General features: G+C 51.2%; 1 protein-coding gene across 8 annotated transcripts in view; it reads left to right on the forward strand.

The window, feature by feature from the left end:
- SYNE2 (spectrin repeat containing nuclear envelope protein 2) overlaps positions 1–24,902 on the forward strand; it is a 1,840,150-nt gene that overhangs the window by 805,088 nt on the left and 1,010,160 nt on the right. For 7 of the 8 annotated variants that reach the window (XM_069638223.1, XM_069638224.1, XM_069638227.1 and 4 more), the window contains 5 exons: positions 5,078–5,299; positions 7,734–7,979; positions 9,577–9,864; positions 16,440–16,718; positions 24,069–24,335. In XM_069638223.1, coding sequence (XP_069494324.1) covers positions 5,078–5,299; positions 7,734–7,979; positions 9,577–9,864; positions 16,440–16,718; positions 24,069–24,335 — 1,302 coding nt within the window. The remainder of the gene's footprint in view (positions 1–5,077; positions 5,300–7,733; positions 7,980–9,576; positions 9,865–16,439; positions 16,719–24,068; positions 24,336–24,902) is intronic. The other variant, XM_069638228.1, reaches the window with a different exon arrangement.

The following is a 24,902-nucleotide window of genomic DNA, read 5'->3' on the forward strand; positions in this document are numbered from 1 at the left end:
TTTCCTCTCCAGGCCCCAGAGCATTGCTGCTGGGGCTGCGGGCACACCTTCCCCGTGCCTGGAACTCTCGATGCAGGGAAATGAGGCAGCTGGACCTTTCCCATGCCTGGAACTCCCTATGCAGATCAATGAGGCAGGTGGACCTTCCCCTTGCCTGGAACTCGCTATGCAGGTCAATGAGGCCTTCACGTGCCTGGAACTCCCTATGCAGGTCAATGAGGCAGCTGGATCTTCACCATGCCTGGTACTCCCTATGCAGGTCACTGAGGCAGCTGGACCTTCCCTGTGCCTGGAACTCCCTATGCAGTTCAAGGAGGCAGCTGGATCTTCCCCATGCCTGGAACTCCCTATGCAGGTCACTGAGGCAGCTGGACCTTCCCTGTGCCTGGAACTCCCTATGCAGTTCAAGGAGGCAGCTGGATCTTCCCCATGCCTGGAACTCCCTATGCAGGTCACTGAGGCAGCTGGACCTTCCCTGTGCCTGGAACTCCCTATGCAGTTCAATGAGGCCTTCCCGTGCTGCAACTCCCTATGCAGGTCAATGAGGCAGCTGGATCTTCACCATGCCTGGTACTCCCTATGCAGGTCACTGAGGCAGCTGGACCTTCCCTGTGCCTGGAACTCCCTATGCAGTTCAAGGAGGCAGCTGGATCTTCCCCATCCCTGGAACTCCCTATGCAGTTCAATGAGGCCTTCCCGTGCCTGGAACTCCCTATGCAGGTCAATGAGGCAGCTGGATCTTCCCCATGCCTGGAAGTTGAACTCCCTATGCAGGTCAATGAGGCAGCTGGATCTTCCCCATGCCTGGAACTCCCTATGCAGTTCAATGAGGCCTTCCCGTGCCTGTAACTCCCTATGCAGGTCAATGAGGCAGCTGGATCTTCCCCATGCCTGGAACTCCCTATGCAGGTCAATGAGGCCTTCCCGTGCCTGGAACTCCCTATGCAGGTCACTGAGGCAGCTGGCCCTTCCCTGTGCCTGGAACTCCCTATGCAGGTCAATGAGGCAGCTGGACCTTCTCAGTGCCTGGAACTCCCTATGCAAGTCAATGAGGGAGCTGGACCTTCCCTGTGCCTGGAGCTCCCTATGCAGTTCAATGAGGCAGGTGGACCTTACCCTTGCCTGGAACTCCCTATGCAGGTCAATGAGGCCTTCCCGTGCCTGGAACTCCCTATGCAGGTCAATGAGGCAGCTGGATCTTCCCCATGCCTGGAACTCCCTATGCAGGTCACTGAGGCAGCTGGACCTTCCCTGTGCCTGGAACTCCCTATGCAGTTCAATGAGGCCTTCCTGTGCCTGGAACTCCATATGCAGGTCAAGGAGGCAGCTGGATATTCCCCATGCCTGGAACTCCCTATGCAGGTCAATGAGGCCTTCCCGTGCCTGGAACTCCCTATGCAGGTCACTGAGGCAGCTGGACCTTCCCTGTGCCTGGAACTCCCTATGCAGGTCAATGAGGCAGCTGGACCTTCTCAGTGCCTGGAACTCCCTATGCAGGTCAATGAGGCAGCTGGACCTTCTCAGTGCCTGGAACTCCCTATGCAAGTCAATGAGGCAGCTGGACCTTCCCTGTGCCTGGAACTCCCTATGCAGTTCAATGAGGCAGGCGGACCTTCCCCTTGCCTGGAATTCCCTATGCAGGTCAATGAGGCCTTCCCGTGCCTGGAACTCCCTATGCAGGTCAATGAGGCAGCTGGACCTTCTCAGTGCCTGGAACTCCCTATGCATATCAATGAGGCAGCTGGACCTTCTCAGTGCCTGGAACTCCCTATGCAAGTCAATGAGGCAGCTGGACCTTCCCTGTGCCTGGAACTCCCTATGCAGTTCAATGAGGCAGGTGGACCTTCCCCTTGCCTGGAACCCCCTTTGCAGGTCAATGAGGCCTTCCCGTGCCTGGAACTCCCTATGCAGGTCAATGAGGCAGCTGGATCTTCCCCATGCCTGGAACTCCCTATGCAGGTCAATGATGCTTAGCTGGGACAATTTTGTGCAGATCCTCCCCAAATCCTTGATTCGGTCTGCCCATCATGTTTCTCTGCAGACCCTCTCTCTCTGGGGGTCTCAGTCTATCTTCTGCCAGGGGCTCAGACCATCTAGACTCTAGATGGTCTGAGCCCCTGGCAGAAGAGACCTTGTCCCACTATTGGAATGGTTCCTTACCTTCCCCATAGAGCCATGCTCTGGGTCTACTGATGCACCATGCTGCAGGCACCTCCTCAAGACCCCCAGACGGATCTCACAAGGGGACTCATCCCCGGGTTCAAGGATCTTTACTGCACCCTGTTACCTGGTCTCCTCTGGGGTGAGCTCCACGTATATCAATCTGTGTCTTCCTTCTTTTGCCCTCTGCTTTTATTCCCTGTGGTATCCGCATGCTGTCACGTCACCACAAGCCCTCCCACCTTCTCGAATGTTAAGGGAGAGGCCTGCCACCTTGCATACACTCCCTTCATACTGATAGTGAGATCGGAATCATACAGAATGCTCAGGTCAGAGAACCAATGAATATTCTACAGGCTAATCAGTGCTTCTGACCCTCGGCTGCCAGCTTCATTGTCCCCCCATGGGCCGTCTTTCTCCTCCTCATGAACTGCGGTGCTGAGTTAGCTCTCACGTTGTGCGGTCTGCCTTGCTCGTCCTGTGCTCTCCTGCTCCACCTGTTATCCCTGTGGGGAACGGCAGACTGGGAGTTCAGGAAAGAATAATCTGAGGGACAGGGATAAGAATGATGGGGAGGTTTTGGGTGGAAACCGGGAAAACAAGGATTCTGGGAGTTATAGTTTTTCAGTGTAGCAGGGTTCTGGTTCCTAGTTGGTTTACCAGAGGTGTAGGGGTGGTTCGATTTTATTAAGGAAGCTTCTTTCGGTGGAAGGGAGGTAGAGATGGAATAACCAAAAAAGATTTCAGGGACTTCGTCCTCCTCGCCTTCGTCCCTGGTATAGTACTGTGTCTCACCAGGGGTATTCCCCCGAGCATTACCCTGGACCCCCCTACCCAGGTGATCCTCCCTCGCTTCTCCGCTTCAAGGGTTAGGATCTGAGAGCGCCAGCCCTTCCCTGGCCGCCGGAAATAGGATTCCCGAGGTCTACTTGGGAGATCCCCGACAGGAAGCTGGTTGTTCCTGGACATGCTGTGAGGGGGAGGGGAATACAGACCTTCAGTCGGGAGGACACAGGGGCCCAGCTTTTGGGCCGGCTCTAGGTTGATGATGAGGATGAGTTGTTCCTCACCAGATGTTCCTCTGCGATAGTTGGCGCTCAGTTTTCATGAGGCTGCTGCACCCCTGGAACCTCCCAAGCCGGTGCTTCTCCCCTTCCTAGGCCAACGTGCAGTGACGTCACAATCCTACAGGCAGGGTATATTTAAGCATACATAACAGGCTACATAAACAGCACAACGCACAGCACAAAGAAATAAGTCATTTGTAACACAATTGAGCTATCAGGCAAATGAAGACGCACAAGAAACCTTACACTGGCCGAATCCTCAGAACTGTAACTCCACAGATTAGTAACCAAAATAGTGTTATTGGGGCTGCGTGTTTCCAGAGCGGTGTGGTTTGGAGGCACAGGGGGCAGCGCAATGAGTCCACTCCCTTTTTAAATCTATAGGAAAACAGAGACACTCCTAATCTCTGCATGGGTAGATATTACACCCCTTACTGGCCATGCCTGAACAGGGGTAGTGCTTAGGGTTGCACAGGACACTCCTCTCTCCTTTCCTGGGCTGAACGTGGATAACCCTACTGGGGTCAGAGGTGAGGGTCGAGGCAGAGGCCAAGCTGTGAAGGACGGGCCTGGATCACACTCTTCCAGTCTGTCAGCCATCGTCCCTTCCCCCTCGATAGGGCTGTGTTCATGAGCCGAGTGCCGACACAGGGCATATACTTGAAGTGCCAAGGTCAGGACAGTCTAGCCTAGGCCAGTAGGAGGCTGGCATCGCCAACATAGTGAGACATGTACAGGAAAGCTTCCCCGCTGGTGGCAGAGCTATGGTTTGCATGCATGAGCTTGCCACCGTGCGCACCCCGTCATGGGCCACTGTACATCAGGTACTCCACTCTTGGCAACCAGCTCCCCAGGACCAGTCACGCTGCCCCTCACCCACCCTAGCCGTGCTAGTTCCTCTGCACCAGTAAGGCGTCCCGGTTGCTTCCACACACAACGAGACAGTCAGTGGCTGCCACTCAGGCCAGTGATATGAGGTCATGGGTTGTTTATAACGTGAGCAATACCCAGGGGATCAAACCTATGTTGCTCGGTGTCGTCTTGCTTCCAAGGCGAGCACGTTGCCCCTGAGCTATCCTCCCGAGCTGGAGCTGCCTGGTGCAACATAACAAGGAGACAAGAATCCTCCAATGCAGGTCTGCCACGTCGACAACCCTCAATGTACAAACATAGCACCTACCCAGCCTGCCCAGGCCGGGAGGACTATGCCTGGAGCCTTGGTGTCCTTCAGACACCCCTCATTTCCCCCCTCATCCCAGTGTCCTCTCACGGAGCTCTCTCCAGCCCCCACTTGCCAGTGAAGGGGGAGAAGTGTGTTTGCCCTTTTTTTGAGCGTGTTCAGTTTTCATTTAATGTTTCTGGCCACCCTCCCAAAGCCCTGAATGCTCCTGTCCCCAGGGGTGAGGCTAGGCCTGAAAAAGATGAGGGGCTAAGCTAATGTCGGGACTGGCGGGACTCGGGGCCAGCAGTCCCTGAGCTCCTATCCAGGCTACAACCAAAAGACCCGAGGCTATAGACCCCTCACCCCCCGCCCCCCCTAGCAACGCCTCTACACCTTTGCTTCCTGGACAGTCATAGTTTGTCCCCTGGGCCATCTGTGCTTCAGTGCAAGGCCCTTGAGTGGCCAGAAATGAGTAGGGCTACTGCTTATTGTAATGGGTAGAATTTGTCTCTTGCCCTGCACTCTTGGGGTTACTAGCACCCTATAAATGCGTTGTTTTCACTGGCCATTCCTTGCCATCACGTGCTACATTTATCTATCTAGTTGTACCCTTTTTCACCCAAAAATCACCTTAAATTGAAGGTATTTTCTCCATAATTAATTGAATAATGACACATATTTACTGCAGGTCTCTGCCAGCCAAAAAGAAGACAACGTTGAGAAGGTGTCGCCCCCTGCGAGCTCACTTACTCAAGACACGCTTTCTCCAGCTCAGGAAGTCAATGTGGCTGAAAAGGAAGTGGTTAAGCAGAGGGATCTAAATTGGAATTTCGGGCACGAGGAAACGAAGCCAAAGCGCGGGAGTTCTCGCAAAGAAACTAAAAAGAAGAAGCCTTCTTCAGCGGGAAAGGTGAGACCTGCTCTTTCTGAAATGGTGGTCGGTGCACGAGAGAAAATGTCCGACTAAATACTTGGCGGGGTGCTTGAACGTTAATACCTAATGCCAATGTGCCACAGAGGGGTTATTGTACCCCACCCTCAAATGATTATGATAGTGAATGTCGCCAAGAGGTTCCATGGCCATGGCAGGGAGTGCTCTTACAGTGTCATACTCCGGCAATGCACGAGAAGTGAGTATTCTACTCCATACAATACACGTGTGTTTCATTAGCCAGAATCCATAGGCAGAGGCGTACTGGCGGGTGGGGGGCATTATCCCCGGGTCCTTTGCTTGTAGCCCCTGATAGAAGCTCAAAGGCTAGCTAGCCCCGAGTCCCGACAGTCCTGACATTAGCCTAGCCCGGGACTTTTACAGACCTAGCAACTCCCCTGGCCATAGGATGCCTAGTGCCGGGCAAGCCAATATCATGCTTGAAACCAATGCACCCAGGATTTTCTGAAGTCCACTCCCTACAGGACTTTTTTATATGTCCTGCCGCCCCTTTCATTCCGCCAATTCAAAAGAGGCCTTGTGCCCACCATCCTGGAGACACAGTGGCTGTGCCATGCCCTTTAATAGGAAGCACACTGGTGTCCTACCACCTCTGCAGCCCTCATCTCTCAAGTCTGAAAACACTTCATGATGTTTAAGGAGCTCTACACACATGCAAGTGATGTTTTCACCTCCCCCCCCCCACATTGCCCCGTATTGGAAATCTACCTTGGGTGCTGGTCGCCCCCCGGCCCATGCACTGAAGCTCCATAAGTAGAGTATGGTTCTCCCGCCTGCCCCTGTAGTGCTTGGGTCACCCCTCAAAGCTCCCCCAGTTACTTTCTGCCAGGACACTTGACAGGAATTCCCCCACTGCAGGCATGGTTTAGATTGCTGGGATACACAATCCTTCTTTAACTTGACTATTGACTGCAGCGCGCAGACACGACAACAATGACAAACCGGTCCATTATACCCAGGGGCTGAATTCAAAGCCCCCTTAGGGGAGGTGACTTCATGTGATTTCTGCATATGAGGCTCACCAGACAGCATGTTCCATGGGCTGTGCATAGCTCTCAACCATTTGTGTTGCAAAGGCGGGTGAAACCACCCGATTTTGTTTTTGGCGGGTGAGACGCCCATTGGAATGCATGGGCGTGCAGGAGGCTTGGCGGGTGAGTCAGCCCTTTAAAAGGCGGGTGACACCCGCCAAAAGCGTGTGAGTTGAGAGCTATGGCTGTGCCACTCACTAAGCCTGGAGTCAAATGGGTGCAACCCCCCCTTCTGTCTCTTTGCCACCAGGGTGTGTGCAAGAGTTATAGTAGACCCCTGGCAATGGGCCCTCATATTGTGCATTGAGGGGCAATCTGGCACCTCCAGTTGTCCCGTGCTAGATGGCCGCCAGCGGTTTCCAAGATGACCGCCAGCGGTTTCCAAGATGGCCGCCAGCGGTTCCCAAGATGGCCGCCAGCGGTTTCCAAGATGGCCGCCAGCGGTTCCCAAGATGGCCGCCAGCGGTTTCCAAGATGGCCGCCAAGTGTTTCCTTGTCTTAGACACGAACACTTCTACTGCATGCTCTGTCCCTCTAGGAAGCAGGTACTGCAAGGCCATCGGGGGCCTCTCTCGATCTCAAGTCGACATCGGGACTGTGGAGTGTGTGGTTATAATTATAATTGGTTAGTGATAACGGGTTTACTACATCAAACGACCTTATGCAGGGCACCGCATAGTGCACATGTGCCTACAAAAGTGACTTCAAAGTTCTCCTTTAGAGAGTATGTGAAACTCGTTCTCTGCCGTCTACACTGGGGCCTGTTGAGGCTCAAGTGGAATGCAAGACCCCTACTTTGGCTTTCGAAGGCCTCCATGACACAGTTCCCAAATAAATGTAAGCAAGTCAATGTGGACCTTACAAACTTATTCCTGAGCTGTGGTCACCTGCCTCGGTTTAAGGTCAAATCAGTCAGTGAAAATGGCGTCTTCGATTCAGGCTGACATGATGTGGGTTACTTTACCAGAATCTAGTTGATCTCTCCTGAATTTGCAGAATTTCAAGAGAACATCTTACGCCCCTTCTCCTTAGGGAATGTCTGGTCCTCTGAACGCTGTTCCTCCTGCCGGTCTATCATATGCCATGGGGTTTAGTGCATTAACAATAGCATAGCTGCAGTTCTTAATCCCTTTACCCCCTTCCGGCTGCACCCACCCCCAGGTTACAATGTCTTATGTGTTTCTCTAGTCACACCCACAGTCAATTCAGAACATACCTCGCGCACTCTTTCCTTTCTCTTTACTCAATCCAAAAATATGAGATACCTTATTTAGCACACGGCATCCTAATGTATATATCAAAGTCCCTCCCTAGAATGAAGTACTGAGTGGTGACTCTGTCTGTCTTTGGAAATACCACAGGTGTCTGCCAGCAGAAAGGAGGAGACGTCAGGCATGTTAATAACAGACGAGGCCACCTCACCATTCCAGAAGTCGATTGAGGCTGGAACGGAAACCAAGAAACACAGAGAAGTGTCCGTGAGCCCCGAGCCCCCCGTCCAAGCTCAACCTCAGCTTTCTACCGAAGAACCTGGAGAGGTGAAGGATATACCCGTGAGCGAGGTGACGCGGCCTTCTTCTGAAGAACATCCCAGCAAACTAATTGAGGTATCACTGGAGACTATTATAAAGACTTGCCCTTGTGCCAGACCACAGATGATCCCCTCTTTAATTATAATAGTTTTTTAATAACACGCTTAATACCGCAGAGGTTTCTAAGCGCGGACCCGGGGTTCGAGCTGTGTTGCTCTGCGCCATCTTGAGCGCCTTGCTTCTGAGCTATCCTACCTGTGCAGGGGTAAACTCTCCCCCTCTGCACGTGTTCCGGGACTGGATGACACCCGGCAGCTCGGGCAACATTTTACAATTGCGAAAGATGTATTTGGCCTTGTTCATTCGGAGAAGAGTAGCTCTCTTATTTTAGGAAAATGTTTTTGGAAAGCTGCTTGAACCTCTGACATTTTGTTTAGTGTTTGTTGTGACCCCTTTTATTTATTGCGATAGACTGGGTCCTATGACCACTGCTGCGTGTGCATTTTAGGCTTGATTTCTAGAAGAATTCCTGGTCATAATTGAAAGAATGTGTTGTCTTCTCCCCCAAAGGGTGTGCTTGCCTGATGGCTTGTTTTGACTTAACTGTCCAGAAACACGCATTCTAAATGTCCACCATGTTCACCTAATGGGTTAAATCAGGATTTCTCTTTAAAAAAAACTGTTCATTTCGGTGGCTTTATTTTTTCTATCCTTTTTAGTTTGGGTCATTAGATGTCGCTTGTGACACCTCTAAGCTGAAAGTATTTCATTAGAGTACAGATGAAGAGAAAGGGCACATGAGGAGGGACACACAGCTTGTGGGTTTTGTTTGGTTATTTCCCCACCCATTGACTGCCCATGGCCATACTAATCTCTATGGCCATTCCCACGAGGTTAGGATTGTTAGTTCAATATCACATTCATGAAGGGTCTGTAGCATTTCACTGTGAAAGAGAAGCCCTTATGGTTCCCATGAATCATGAAGAAACAAGCATTGGCAGTGCCAACAGTTTGGGCTTTTGTGTAGGCTTGGGAAAGGCACTTGCCAGGCACAACTGTAGTGCTATTAACTGGCCATTGAGGGTAGCAGGTGCAAAATGGTACGAGTACCTGGGCATATAATAGCAGTGCCTGGCAAATGCCTTAATACTTATACACAAGCCAAAACGGATGGCTTTGCCAATGCTTATTTCTAGCAGGACTTCAGGGAAGGACAGGCGTAGGGCCTATACATCGAGTCACTGAATGCATACCTGGTTGACATTTTTACTACACCAGTAGTGGGATTTACAACTCCAATTAAGTCATCAACTCCCAACTCCAATGCTCTCTTTTCAAAATATAGCAGGCGACTTGATAACCACATTCTCCAATCAAAATATAGCTGATGCCCTTTGCCAGTCTTGCCCCCTCCATTTAACTCAACATTGAATTGGTGTCAAGTCACAACACCACCTGCCATCACATTTACTTGTTTATGTGGTCTCTGACTTATTTGTAATTCAAACTATAACTCAGTTCCTGATAGTCCCTGTAGCCTCTAATTGAAAGGGGTTGAGTGTCCTTTCAGTCGCCAAACCTCATCGCCACACCTGCCTTTTGTGGGTGGGAAAGCTGTTGAGTTAAGGACCTGCATGGTTACATACACACCTTTTCTTTGTGCAAACTGCAGGTGCCTTCCAGCCAGAAGGACGACGTCTCAGAAAAGATGGCGCCTGCTGAGTCTTCAGATAAAGACGATTTGGCTCCGCCCATTCAGGGAAGGAAAAAGGGTGACATGGAAACTATTATAGAGAATGGTTCTGCTCAGGGGCCTGGACATCGGCAAATGAAGCCAACACACAAAGGTTCTCCCAAAGAACTTAAAAAGACGAAGGTGCCGCCAGGAAGCCAGATGATATCCACTGCTCCTGAAATGGTGACCTGGGCTCAACAGACCATTGCAGACAAAATGGTCACGGTAAGCCTGAGCATGAATATCTAAAGCCAATGTAACAGAACATCGATCATCCTTCTTAGACAACTCATTCTCATCTCCAAAACTACATACAGACTTGTCCCACCAAACCTATCGACCCACCCAACTCCCTACTCGCTTCCTCACTCCCTACGATCATCCTCGGCTCACCTCCTTGCCATCTCTCCTGCCCCTTGCGCTCCCTCTAATTTCCACTCTCTTCCTCTCCTTGTTCCCCTCCCTCTCCTCCTCCGCACGACTACCGCTCCATCTCTATTAAAACCCAACCTCCTAGTTCTTCTCCTTTCTAAAAAGAACACTTGCCTAGCATTCTACGCCGCCAAATCTCCCTGTTAGCCTCTCCCCTACATCTCTGCGGCAACCCCACAGCACCTATCCCTCACCCCTTCACCTTAAAACTTGGCACTTCCTCCAATATCCCGTTCCTATATCATGCTCTACTGTCCTTGTTCCTGATTCATGCTTCTACCTCCCCTGCATCATCTGGTTTTATACCCACATCCTCTTAGCACTCCCTCCACTATCCTGTTCCTATATCATGCTCTACTCTCCTGTCGCTGGTTCATGTTTCTCCATCCTCTGCATCATCTGATCTTGTATCCACACCCTCTTAGCACTTCCTCCACTATCCCGTTCCTATATCATGCCCTACTGTCCTCATCTCTGGTTCATGTTTCTACCTCCCCTGCATCATCTGGTCTTATATCCACACCCTCTTAGCACTTCCTCCACTATCCTGTTCCTATATCATGCTCTACTGTCTTTGTCCCTGGTTCATGTTTCTACCTCCCCTGCATCATCTGGTCTTATAGCCACATCCTCTTAGCACTTCCTCCACTATCCCGTTCCTATATCATGGTCTACTGTCCTGTTCCTGGTTCATGTGTCTGCCTCCCCTGCATCATCTGGTCTTATATACACACCCTCTTAGCACTTCCTCCACTATCCTGTTCCTATATCATGCTCTACTGTCCGTGTCCCTGGTTCATTTTTCTATCTCCCCTGCATCATCTGGTCTTATACCCACATCCTCTTAGCACTTCCTCCACTATCCTGTTCCTATATCATGCTCCACTTTCCGTGTCCCTGGTTCATGCTTCTACCTCCCCTGCATCTTCTGGTCTTATACCCACATCCTCTTAGCACTTCCTCCACTATTCTGTCCTATATCATGCTCTACTGTCCGTGTCCCTGGTTCATGCTTCTACCTCCCCTGCATCTTCTGGTCTTATACCCACATTCTCTTAGCACTTCCTCCACTATGCCGTTACTGTGTCATGCTCTACTGTCCTCATCCCTAACCCATGTTTCTACCTCTCCTGCATCATCTGGTCTTATATACACACCCTCCTAGCACTTCCTCCACTATCCCGTTCCTGTATCGTGCTCTACTTTCTTTGTTCCTGGTTCATGATTCTACCTCCCCTGCAACATCTGGTCTTATAGCCACATCCTCTTAGCACTTCCTCCACTATCCTTTTCCTATATCATGCTCTACTGTCCGTGTCCTTGGTTCATGCTTCTACCTCCCCTGCATCTTCTGGTCTTATATCCACATCCTCTTAGTACTTCCTCCACTATCCCGTTACTGTGTCATGCTCTACTGTCCTCATCCCTAACCCATGTTTCTACCTCCCCTGCATCATCTGGTCTTATATCTGCATCCTCTTAGCACTTAATCCACTATCCTGTTCCTGTATCATGATCTACTGTCCTTGTTCCTGGTTCATGCTTCTACCTCGCCTGCATCATCTGGTTTTATATCCACATCCTCTTAGCACTTCCTCCACTATCCGGTTCCTATATCATGCTCTACTGTCCTCATCCCTGGTTCATGTTTCTACCTCACCTGTGTTATCTGATGTGATATCCACACTCTCTTAGCACTTCCTGCTCTTTTCCTTTCCTATATCATGCTCTACTGTCCTCGTCCCTGGTTCATGTTTCTACCTCCTCTGCATCATCTGGTCTTATATTCACATCCTTTTAGCACTAACTCCACTATCCCTTTCCTATATCATGCTCTACTGTCCTCGTCCTGATTCATGTTTCAACCTCCCCTGCATCATCTGGTCTTATAACTGAGATAACTGTAATACTAATATTTGCGAGTATGTGTTTTATATCTTATAACACAGGATGTTCTAGTGGTCACAATCCCAAGGACATGCAGTGTTTTGCAAACCTCTGCACCCTATTAATTCAATTTCTCCCAGTTATTCTCCCAACCCACCTCCTTCTAGTCAGTGGATTCCTGGTGCCCCGCCACCTCTTTAGTTCCCATAACTTGAATCACGTCTTGCGTTACGTCGTCCTCTCAAAGGCAGCTGTCCTCATCTTCAATTCTAGATATAACTGAAATGTCCCTCTAATTACAGGCATAGTTTATGCCCTTCCATACTCCCCTATAACCACATTAAAAACCTATGTGGTGCCTGCCATATTAAAATCCAATTTGCCACCAAGCCATCACCTCTGCCCACGTGAGGTCAGGCAGCCGAGTGTGGCCTTCCCTGACGCTATGGTGACCTCTAGAATAAAGCTGGATAGGTCTCAGCTAAATGTGCTTATTGAGTTATCTTTGAGATTTGTGTTAAAAAACAATTCATCATTAATATGACTGTTTATGTCAAAACTTGCAACCCTGGTTCCCCTCCTTTCCAACTCCTCCTCACCTGAATCACCGGCGGAATCTTCTGGGAGTTCCGCCTTCTTTATCCTTCGTGTCTTTCTGATTTCTTTACTCCTTCTTTGATGCAAATACAGGCGTAACTCCCCGGAGGCCACCGTGACCGGATAGGAAACAAATCCCAGAAGCCTCCCAGGAGCCAACCCGCTGTTCCAGGGAAAAAGCCGTAAGCTGAAAAAACCCTGTGTGAATGGTCTTCTTCAGGTTGGGTAGAAGAGTAGAAGCGAGTCCATTCCTTTCTTTCGGTGTAGTATGATCGAGGGAACTGAGAATTTGTGTCCAAAAGGCAGTTTATAGTAGCCAGTGGTGCCGAAGGAACTGAGGCACTCCAGGAGCACAGGAAAATGGCCGGATGGTAGAAGAACGCCAAGACGGCGAATCAAAGAAGGGTAGGCAAGGAGAAAGTAAACAAGGTACGTAGCAGGAAGGATAGATACAGAGACTGAGGAGTTAAAGAACTAACCTCAAAGTGCGATTATCATAGATCTAACCGAATAAAGGAAAGCTACCCAAATAATAGTACGTAAACCTCGGTGAAAGATAGTGGAAGAAGAGAGTAGAATAAACAACAGGAATCAATAATAGGTAGCGAGAGATACAGAAACACAGCGCTGGTAAGATACGAAAGTACTTTGATACAACGCATCGGAGCACTGGTGCGTTGTGCGTAAATACCTGCTGGCGGCCATCTTGGATGATGCATAGACCGCAAAACGAAGCTTCCAGCATCCATGTTAGGTGTACTTCCATCGGTTCCAAACCTTCTAAGGTCGATGCATTACAGTTTACTGCAATGTTCATTAAAGTAAGCTGTGATGATTTGCCAGGTATCGTCACTTGTTCCCAAGGGGAGCTCTTTCCCATGAGGTTAGGGAGGTGCTGCCATTAACCAATAGTCCTCCAAGGGGTGGTTTAATGTGGGAGGAACTTGTGGGTAGGGCTCTCCTCTGAGGACAAGGACGATCACCTAGGGTACAGCCCGTTGAACAGCTTCACACCCTAACCTTCCCTACCCCCCCCCCCATTTCAAACCACTTCCTTGAGAGAAGAGCAATGTATTATTGTAGGACATGGGATACAGCAAAAACAGAGAGTACTAGGACAAAGAAGAGTACAGAAGATATGAAGATTACTGACTGTGCTAGTACTGGTACGAGTTGCCCCCAAGGAAGCATGAAGATCAAAGTGTCAAAAGAAACAAAGGACTCTGACAATCTGCCAGGGTGGGACTGACAACAATGTATAAGAAGAGACCATGGATTCTAGAATTTGTCAAGCCCCACCTGGAGAGGCAACAGGTGTGGAACTCATCCAGAGCAGAAGTTTCAATTCCTGTCAGCAGACCAGAGGGACAAAAAAGTGGAGGTTGCCTAGCGAATCGCCGAGGGAGTTCTCAATGGGTCCAGCCGAAGCAGACCCGAGCACAAAGCCGAGAAGGAGAACTGAGCAGTATAGCAGAGCACAGAGCTGCCATGGTTCTGTGTGAAGCAAAGGAGAGAAGCCCAAGAGCCGGAGAGACAGACCCCAGTCCCAGGAAGCCCCTGTGGCATGCCGAAGTCCCAAAGAAGGTAACAGGAGGTACGAGAGACCCAGAGGGGACACAGCAGTGGTAGAGAGGCAGGCTTGAGTGGGTCTCCCCTGGCCCATTAGTAACAACCAAACTATTGGGAAAAGAGAATGTCCTCATTGCAGTGGCAGCAATAAGCCCACTGACAACCAGAGATGGGTCGGATACCTTAGTTCTAGCAAATCAAGCATCAGAGGAATTCCTCCTGGTTCCAGTGGTGGTAATAAGCCCACTGACCACCAGAGATGGGTCGGGGACCCTAACACTATTGAAGCAAGCATCAGAGGGGAACTTCCTCATTACAGTGGCAGCAACAAGCCCTCTCACCAGCAGAGACAGGTTGAGGACCCTAACACTATTGATGCAAGCATCAGAGGAGACCTTCCTTGTTGCAGTGGCAGCAACAAGCCCACTCACCAGCAGAGACAGGTTGAGGACCCTAACACTATTGATGCAAGCATCAGAGGAGACCTTCCTTGTTGCAGTGGCAGCAACAAGCCCACTGACCACCAGAGATGGGTTGGGGACCTTAGTTCTAGCAAATCAAGCATCATAGGAATTCCTCCTGGTTCCAGTGGTGGTAATAAGCCCACTGACCACCAGAGAAGGGTCTGAGACCCCAATGCCAGTGAAACAGATATCCAAGGAAATCTTCCTCATCACAGTGGCAGAGACAAGTCCATTGAAACCCAGAGGAGGATGTGGGACTTTGCTAATACTGTAGAGAGTGGCACAATAAACACCAAGTTGAACGATACAGAAACAAACTCTCAAACACCAGGAGAAAGGAGTCATTCTCCCGGTGAAGAAACGGAAGCCCTTTGAATATACTCAAGAGACGCCAGACGAAGAGTGTCATTCCCCCTGGCCGCTTTTTGGCAAGAACATTTTTGGGAACACCACCTGGGAACTTTCTGTTGGATTATTCTTTAGTTGTAGTGTAAGGGGTAGAAGTAGGCTCTGATACAGGACGGTGGAATTTGAGACATTCTGACAGATCCTTTAATATTAGTTTAAGGCAGGGAAACCCCTCTTAGAGGTGGGGATAATGAGGGTCTTTTTACTATAAATAAACATTTATAGCAGCCATCATGCCACCTTTGCGTCAGCTTCCTTCTTCGACACACTTGCATGGGGGACTGCAACCTCTGGCTCTCCAGATGTTTTAGCCTCTGACTCCCATGATCGCTCACCACTGGCAATGCTTGCTAGGGCTGGGGCGAGATGTGGTCCAAAATATCTGGCGAGCCATAGTTTGCCGACCCCTGATTTAAGGAAAGAGAGAGAGAAGTTGATCAGAGTTCATTGTTTACCCGTGATCTGGACGCAGAGTCCTGTTATAAACTCATAGGTAGATTCTAGTGCATTGTGCACAGAAAACCCAAAGTAACAAGTTCAGGCACTGTACTTTTCAGAGGCTTGATCACTCGCTTTGCAGATCCGACATGTGCAGTGCACTTAAGCCTTCTGGCTTTATCATCCCCTGTTCATTAAGGCAGTCACGTGATGCGATGCCCCAGGGTCCTACTCAAGCAGGCGTAGGGTTCCCGCTCAAGCTCCACCCTGCCCAGATGACGCCTTTACTGTAGAACGTGGAGATCAGATTCAGCCCATTGCCTTTTGCTGCTTGTTGCTATGATGTGTCTACGCAACAGCTGGAAGGAGGAAAGTCATTGGGGATCATTACGAGTTTGGAGGTAGCCATGGTGCTATTAGTGCCATGGCTGCCTCCAAACCCGGGTCCGGGTCCAGTCTGACTGAATGGGGACTTACCGGGTCATTCCGACCCTGGAGGACCCGGTAAGTCCCCATTCAGTAAACCATTTCCCATTTCCATATGGCTCAATGGGAATGGGGAAGGTGCTTATAACGGGAACGCAAATTACGGGCCCGTTATTAGCTCCAAGGTCCCTTAACGGGACCCGCAGAGAACGGCTGGTCAGACCAGCCGTTCCTGCTGGGACCCGCTAAGGGACCTCGGAATAGGGCACTAAGGGTTTACCGGCACCGGCATCCTTATCGGTGCTGGTAAACCCTTACCGCCCAACTCGTAATGACCACCATTGACTTGCTACATGTAGTAAAAGCATTTCTGAAGTTAGGTCTTGGCCGGCACCATAATCTCCTGGTTCCTTCATCCCAAACATAAAGGTCCAGACCCGCGCTCTTTGCACTGTCCCAAAACCTCACAGCCAGCCACTTGCTCAGCTCCTTATTCTGATGGCATAAAATAAATGTACCATTCTATGTTCTTCAAGAACTGATGAAGATACTAATGCTTTGAGTTTTGAAACACTGCAGGCGTCGATCGGCCCAAAGGACGAACCAACAGAGAAGATGTTCATCTCAGAGGAATCCATTGAGCAAGAAACTCCTTCACATGTTCAGGAAATAAATGTATCTGAAAGAGAAAGAGACACAGAAGGAGATATGGTTGAGAGACCCGAGCCCTCCATCGAAGCAGAAGCTCCTCAGATGCAACCTGAAACGGAGAAGGATGTTTCTGTGAGCGTGGTGACACTGGCCGTTTCCAAATCAAGAACTGCTGCTCAAGAGAAAATACAGAAGAAAATCTTAGAGGTATGTTAGTAAATCAAGGCAATGATCATTTGTATTGTATTTGATAAAGTAACTCCAACTGTACATAATCGGCGTGTTGTGTGTTTCTGTGGTGTTAGACAGTATTCTGCTTAATACTTGTAAAACGTACTGGCATCTGAGTTGACGCTTATGCATCGAATTGGCATCTTATGTCTTTCGCTATCGTTTTTGTCCCACCGAAACTCGCTTTGTTCCCTCATCTCATGACATAATATACCTTATGTCCTCCTTGCCCCTCACTCTCACTTTTAATCATTGCATCTGTCCTCCACCAACACCACAATGTGAGACTAGTGAGAATCACTCCCATTGTGTCCACCCCCACATTTATAATGTATATCCAGCGCGTGTACGGGCACCAGTCAAATGGGCCGTGACGTTGGTCACCCTCAGTGCACTACCATTTCATAGTGTTCTGTTGATCCCGCTACAGACATGGGGCCTCATTACGACCTCGGCGGTAGCCATTGGCTGCCGCCGAAATCGCGTCTGGGTCCGGGTCTTCAGAATGAGGAATAACAAAGGCCATTCCTAGTTCGGAAGGCCCGGTAATTCCTCCCTCCAAGGACTCGGACCCTGTCCTTCCCCATTCCCATTTCAGCCCCCATAGGGCTGAATGGGAATGGGAGAGGGAGAAAACAACGGGCCATTACGAGTTGGCCCGTCGTTTGCTCCCTCTTCCCCTCGCGGGACCTGGTAAGCATGCCTGGTTTGACCAGGCGTTGCTTCCTGGGTCCCGCGAGGGGACCTCGTAATGAGGCGGTACGGGGTAAACGGCGCCGGCACCTTTTACGGCGCCGTTAACCCCGTACCGCCAGGGTCGTAATGAGGCCCATGGTCTTGTGTGCCAAGAAACTTGATCATGGCCCGTCTGCCCCTGCAGTGATGAGATGGCCTCTCAATGCCCTGCATTTATTTGCTGGGTTACTTGCCATGTCTCGCTTGCCATTGAAACCAACAACATTTAAGGCAATAGAGATGTGCCCTGTCTTGTGCCATTGTAATTTGTTGAGTGGCTGGATTTTCTTCATGTAAACTGAACTGTAAATGTTGCATTGCATTACGCACTAACAGACTAGCCAATGTTAACTAGTGCCACACCTATGCAGAACGGTCAAGATTAGCCTGCGCCACCTTTAGACAATTGCATACATGTCAACATGTGCCACACTTAGATGGAATTCTTAAGCCCTAGCCGAGTCGCATCTAGATAGAAATGTGAATGTTAGCATGCGCCACTCTTAGATGGAATTCTTAAGCCCTAGCCGAGTTGCATCTAGATAGAAAGGTGAATGTTAGCATGCGCCACACTTAGATGGAATTCTTAACTTTAGCCTGCGTCACATCTAGATAGAAATGTGAATGTTAGCATGCGCCACACTTAAACGAAACTGTGAATGATGACAAGTGCAACACTTGATTGGAATCGTGATCACTAGCCTGGCTCACATCTAGACAGAATATAGAAATTAGCCACGGCCACTTCCTGCTGGAATAGTGAACGATAGCAAGCATCACACCTAGACATAACTGCAAGGACAGCAATGCCAACTAACCAATCCACTAACAATTTCATCCCTCTGCATACACCTCTCAAACTCTAACCAAACACAACCACAAGCCTAAAATGCAGCAATCAGCACAAACTTCACTACACTGCAACAACAAAACAAGCCGCACATAGACCTGCACAACAGCACACAATGACTACCGACCGTAAAACACCCCAAGCCCAGCCAACGGACCCACCGGGCTGAGGCTGCCAACAGCACATCACTTCTCTCTTGACTTTTCCATCTTATTCCCACTAACTCACCACCCGCCCCCTTTCAGAGCCTCCAGAGCGCCAGGGGACCACTCCGGTGGTGATAGTGCGCGGTACAAATATCCTTTAACATTAACATTAACATGTAATCTGCTTGCACCTCCTCATCAAGCACACTTTGGTTTCCATGTCTTCTATGTCATGGAGATTGCCTGGCAATTACATGTCAGTAGTATTCGTTCATTTAATGGAATAACTTGTAATCTTAGAGAGCTTGTAGTCTGGCAAGAAAAGAGGGGATAGACTAAAAATAAATTAATAATATTTACGTCTAAAATTACTATGTTAAGTCACATTCACTTACCTGTTTGGCGGGTGTCTATCACCATCCTCTCATCCAAGGAGTGTCAACATACGTTTCACCAGGTTCACCTACCAATCCTCTCCAGGGAAACCTCACACAAGAAAGATCCCGGCCGTGCCAATATATTGAAATGTGGTGTCCCTTCCAGGTCCCTGGTCAGCCCAATTAATCATCCGTGGCAACGCCATCTCCTGTTACCATTAGAAGAAATCATGGTGACAGCCAAGCACCTGCAGACACAGGACACTCTTTCCAGACCACTTACCTGCCCATGGCAGTAACAAGGCACTGACCCCAAAATGTCCTTATATGTGGCTTCCTAGGCCCCTTCATAAAAAAGCAAATCCAAACGCCTACAGAGAACTCCTTGAATGATTCCTTTCTTCCCAGGAAAGAGGTGGCACAGGTTAGTAGCCTCCAGGCAGCAGCATCAATGCCCTCAATGCCACACAGACCACCTGCCGTAAGAAGTTACCCGCCCCAGCAAAGGTCAAGTCAGCCAGAACCTGTAGCATTTTCACTCATTCAGTCATTCATCCCCCCTGAATGTACAGCCCCCGCTACACCTCGAACTCGACATATTACAACGCTGCCACAGATAAGATGACCGAAGTGGAGGAAGTTATAGCAAAATCATTTAATACTGCTACACAATCAGCCCGCCCACTGCTTCTCCACAGTGCATAGGGTGCGCCCATGCGCCCACCGCTTCTCCACAGTGCATAGGGTGCGCCCATGCGCCCACCGCTTCTCCACAGTGCATAGGGTGCGCTGTGGTGCGCCCATCGCTTCTCAACAGTGCATAGGGTGCGCCCATGCGCCCGCCGCTTCTCCACAGTGCATAGGGTGGGCCCATGCGCCCACCGCTTCTCCACAGTGCATAGGGTGGGCCCATGCGCCCACCGCTTCTCCACAGTGCATAGGGTGGGCCCATGCGCCCACCGCTTCTCCACAGTGCATAGGGTGGGCCCATGCGCCCACCGCTTCTCCACAGTGCATAGGGTGCGCCCATGCGCCCACCGCTTCTCCACAGTGCATAGGGTGAGCCCATGCGCCCACCGCTTCTCCACAGTGCATAGGGTGCGCCCATGCGCCCACCGCTTCTCCACAGTGCATAGGGTGCGCCCATGCGCCCACCGCTTCTCCACAGTGCATAGGGTGCGCCCATGCGCCCACCGCTTCTCCACAGTGCATAGGGTGCGCCCATGCGCCCACCGCTTCTCCACAGTGCATAGGGTGCGCCCATGCGCCCACCGCTTCTCCACAGTGCATAGGGTGCGCCCATGCGCCCACCGCTTCTCCACAGTGCATAGGGTGGGCCCATGCGCCCACCGCTTCTCCACAGTGCATAGGGTGGGCCCATGCGCCCACCGCTTCTCCACAGTGCATAGGGTGAGACCATGCGCCCACCGCTTCTCCACAGTGCATAGGGTGAGCCCATGCGCCCACCGCTTCTCCACAGTGCATAGGGTGCGCCCATGCGCCCACCGCTTCTCCACAGTGCATAGGGTGAGCCCATGCGCCCACCGCTTCTCCACAGTGCATAGGGTGCGCCCATGCGCCCACCGCTTCTCCACAGTGCATAGGGTGCGCCCATGCGCCCACCGCTTCTCCACAGTGCATAGGGTGCGCCCATGCGCCCACCGCTTCTCCACAGTGCATAGGGTGCGCCCATGCGCCCACCGCTTCTCCACAGTGCATAGGGTGCGCCCATGCGCCCACCGCTTCTCCACAGTGCATAGGGTGCGCCCATGCGCCCACCGCTTCTCCACAGTGCATAGGGTGGGCCCATGCGCCCACCGCTTCTCCACAGTGCATAGGGTGGGCCCATGCGCCCACCGCTTCTCCACAGTGCATAGGGTGAGACCATGCGCCCACCGCTTCTCCACAGTGCATAGGGTGAGCCCATGCGCCCACCGCTTCTCCACAGTGCATAGGGTGCGCCCATGCGCCCACCGCTTCTCCACAGTGCATAGGGTGCGCCCATGCGCCCACCGCTTCTCCACAGTGCATAGGGTGCGCCCATGCGCCCACCGCTTCTCCACAGTGCATAGGGTGCGCCCATGCGCCCACCGCTTCTCCACAGTGCATAGGGTGCGCCCATGCGCCCACCGCTTCTCCACAGTGCATAGGGTGCGCCCATGCGCCCACCGCTTCTCCACAGTGCATAGGGTGGGCCCATGCGCCCACCGCTTCTCCACAGTGCATAGGGTGGGCCCATGCGCCCACCGCTTCTCCACAGTGCATAGGGTGAGACCATGCGCCCACCGCTTCTCCACAGTGCATAGGGTGAGCCCATGCGCCCACCGCTTCTCCACAGTGCATAGGGTGCGCCCATGCGCCCACCGCTTCTCCACAGTGCATAGGGTGAGCCCATGCGCCCACCGCTTCTCCACAGTGCATAGGGTGCGCCCATGCGCCCACCGCTTCTCCACAGTGCATAGGGTGCGCCCATGCGCCCACCGCTTCTCCACAGTGCATAGGGTGCGCCCATGCGCCCACCGCTTCTCCACAGTGCATAGGGTGCGCCCATGCGCCCACCGCTTCTCCACAGTGCATAGGGTGCGCCCATGCGCCCACCGCTTCTCCACAGTGCATAGGGTGCGCCCATGCGCCCACCGCTTCTCCACAGTGCATAGGGTGGGCCCATGCGCCCACCGCTTCTCCACAGTGCATAGGGTGGGCCCATGCGCCCACCGCTTCTCCACAGTGCATAGGGTGAGACCATGCGCCCACCGCTTCTCCACAGTGCATAGGGTGAGCCCATGCGCCCACCGCTTCTCCACAGTGCATAGGGTGCGCCCATGCGCCCACCGCTTCTCCACAGTGCATAGGGTGCGCCCATGCGCCCACCGCTTCTCCACAGTGCATAGGGTGCGCCCATGCGCCCACCGCTTCTCCACAGTGCATAGGGTGGGCCCATGCGCCCACCGCTTCTCCACAGTGCATAGGGTGGGCCCATGCGCCCACCGCTTCTCCACAGTGCATAGGGTGCGCCCATGCGCCCACCGCTTCTCCACAGTGCATAGGGTGCGCCCATGCGCCCACCGCTTCTCCACAGTGCATAGGGTGGGCCCATGCGCCCACCGCTTCTCCACAGTGCATAGGGTGGGCCCATGCGCCCACCGCTTCTCCACAGTGCATAGGGTGAGACCATGCGCCCACCGCTTCTCCACAGTGCATAGGGTGGGCCCATGCGCCCACCGCTTCTCCACAGTGCATAGGGTGAGACCATGCGCCCACCGCTTCTCCACAGTGCATAGGGTGAGCCCATGCACCCACCGCTCCATTATAAGTTCTTAGTAGTGGCTGGAACCACAATCTCCCTAGTCCCTCAAACCCATTCATGGGTGCTTCGACCCTTCCTCGGCGCTACAGCTGCACTGGCAGCATCTGCTGCCCTTCAATGGCTTTCATCGGCGGCACCTGGCATAGTGGCAGCGGATCTGCACCACTGGGCACCGCTTTCTGAAAATCCGAGCCTCAAACACGATAGTGCTTGTAAATTCCAAAACCACTCTTGGTTTCATTTTTGATAGTAAACCATTTCAGACAACGACGTGACCGTTCAGTTATAAAAAAATGCATGGATGCTGAGCCATTCAGGACCATTGCGTCCTCCATGGCAGAGGATTAGGCCTCATCTTGGCCTCTGACAACCTTCTGAAGACAACCGATGAAGGGCCACTTACCGTCTGGTTATTGCTCAATCTTTCACCTGCCTTTGACATGGTGGACCACAGCATACTGCTTCGGGCCTTCGGTGGGTGGCGGTTGAAACCGATTAGGCCTGGTGGACCACAGCATACTGCTTCGGGTTTCAGTGGGTGGCAGTGGAAACCGATTAGGCCTGGTGGACCACAGCATTTATTTATTTTTATTTATTTTTTACATTTATAAAGCGCTCACACAGCCCGTGGGCATCGAGGCGCTGTTACAGGAATTGTTTTTTTTTTTTCCTTCTTAGTTGCGTATTTTATTTTTTCATAGTTACGTATTTATAACACGCTTAAACACCCAGAGGTTTCTAAGCGCGTACCCGGGGATCGAAACTGTGTTGCTTCGTGTCGTCTTGCTTCCAAGACGCGCACGCTGCCGCTGAGCTATCCTCCCGGGTAGCTTCAGGCCTTCAGTGGGTGGCGGTGGAAACCAACTAGGCCTGGTGGACCACAGCATACTGCTTCAGGCCTTCAGTGGGTGGCGGTGGAAACCAACTAGACCTGGTGGACCACAGCATACTGCTTCGGGCTTCAGTGTGTGGCAGTGGAAGCCGATTAGGCCTGGTGGACCACAGCATACTGCTTCGGGCCTTCAGTGGGTGGCGGTGGAAACCGATTAGCCCTGGGGTACCACAGCATACTGCTTCGGGTTTCAGTGGGTGGCGGTGGAAACCAACTAGGCCTGGTGGACCACAGCATACTGCTTCAGGCCTTCAGTGGGTGGCGGTGGAAACCAACTAGACCTGGTGGACCACAGCGTACTGCTTCGGGCTTCAGTGTGTGGCAGTGGAAGCCGATTAGGCCTTGAAGTGGTTCTTCTTTTTTCTGTCAACCAAGAAGAGGGTGCTAGACTATCCCAACCACAGCCAACACCTGCAATGTTTTGCAGAAGTCTTTAAAAGCTCCCTGGGCGGTCCCTGATCCACTTTAAAGTTTTGTACCTGGCGTACAAAAGCCCTCAATGTACTGCCTAAAGTTATCTACCGAACAATACCAGACATTACTCTTCCTCCTGCCCATTTAGAAATAATGACTAATTTGCTCATCTTCCCATCACAGTAGAGCAATAGTTTGAGCCCCAGACATTTCTCACTGGTCGGACCCAGGATCAAGATTTTACTCCCTTGTTTCTTAAACTCTCCGCCTCTTGTGCAATTTAGAGTGGACTAGAAGGCCCACCGTTTCAGTCTGCTCTGATCACCTGTTAGTCTCTCCTCTTTCTTTCCTTTACCAATGTTTGTGAACTCCCCATCTCTGGATGAATGCTTGATTATCTTTGCTGAACCAACACTTTCTATATACAGCTGGTTCATCCACTGCAATGTAGCACATAGAAACAGTGTCATTTTCAGAGTGCACTTTACAAATGAATGCACATGTTCAAATGACTTCTTCAATTGTTTTGTTGTTTAGAATGAAGGAGGTAGTCTGCCAAAGGGATGGGGGATGACTGACTATTTCTACCTTTGGAAATACCACAGGTGTCTATCAGCGAAAAGGAGGAAACGTCAAAGATTTTACCCTCAGAAGTTGCTCCTTCACCTGTTCCTGAAATGCCTAATGCCGGGGTGGATATATTTAAGCAGGGAGACATGGACGAGAGACCCAAAGGCACCATCAAAGATGAACCTCAGGTTTCTCACGAAGGCCCTAAAAATGAGACAGATGCTTCCGGAAACAAGATGACGTCCGCTGTTTCCCACATGGTTGTCGATGGTCAAGAAGAAATGCCCCGTAATGTATTTGAGGTTTGTGTGTTATTCCTGGTACATGTGTTTGTGCCATGCAGAAATAACCTCTGGTGTGTTATGGATGAGCCATCTCTGATTGTACATGATCTGTGTTCTGTAAGTAGCCCTGCAGCTCTGTAAACATGTTTCAATGGATTGCTTTTCTCCCGCAGATTTCTCATCTGATAGATATCCTCATCCAGCTCTGCTGCTCGGAAACATTTCAACAGGGGGCGTAGTGGACCTTGACTAGGCCTTCAATCCGTCTTGCTCGGTGCTTGATCGTCAGCTCCGGACGTGACGTCAGGCACCATATATATGCCACGTCACTATGCCCTATACCTCAGTTCCCTTTTTCTGCACGATCGGACACTGCTTGAGGAACACGACATTGAGTCTTCGTCTCTGCGTTTTAACTAAATTCATCACATTTTCTTCATAAAACCTCGACCGTGATGTCTGCTCCCCAAATTTCGGGCTTTAATAGGTGCACTGACTGCCATTCCAAAATGTCAGTGACCTTCCCGCACAACATTTATCTCTGGTGTCTCGGAATGGAGCACAACACGGAGGCATGAACGTCGT

Source organism: Ambystoma mexicanum, chromosome 14, assembly GCF_040938575.1.
Source record: "Ambystoma mexicanum isolate Mex_15411 chromosome 14, UKY_AmexF1_1, whole genome shotgun sequence".
Classification (NCBI taxonomy): Eukaryota; Metazoa; Chordata; class Amphibia; order Caudata; family Ambystomatidae; genus Ambystoma; species Ambystoma mexicanum.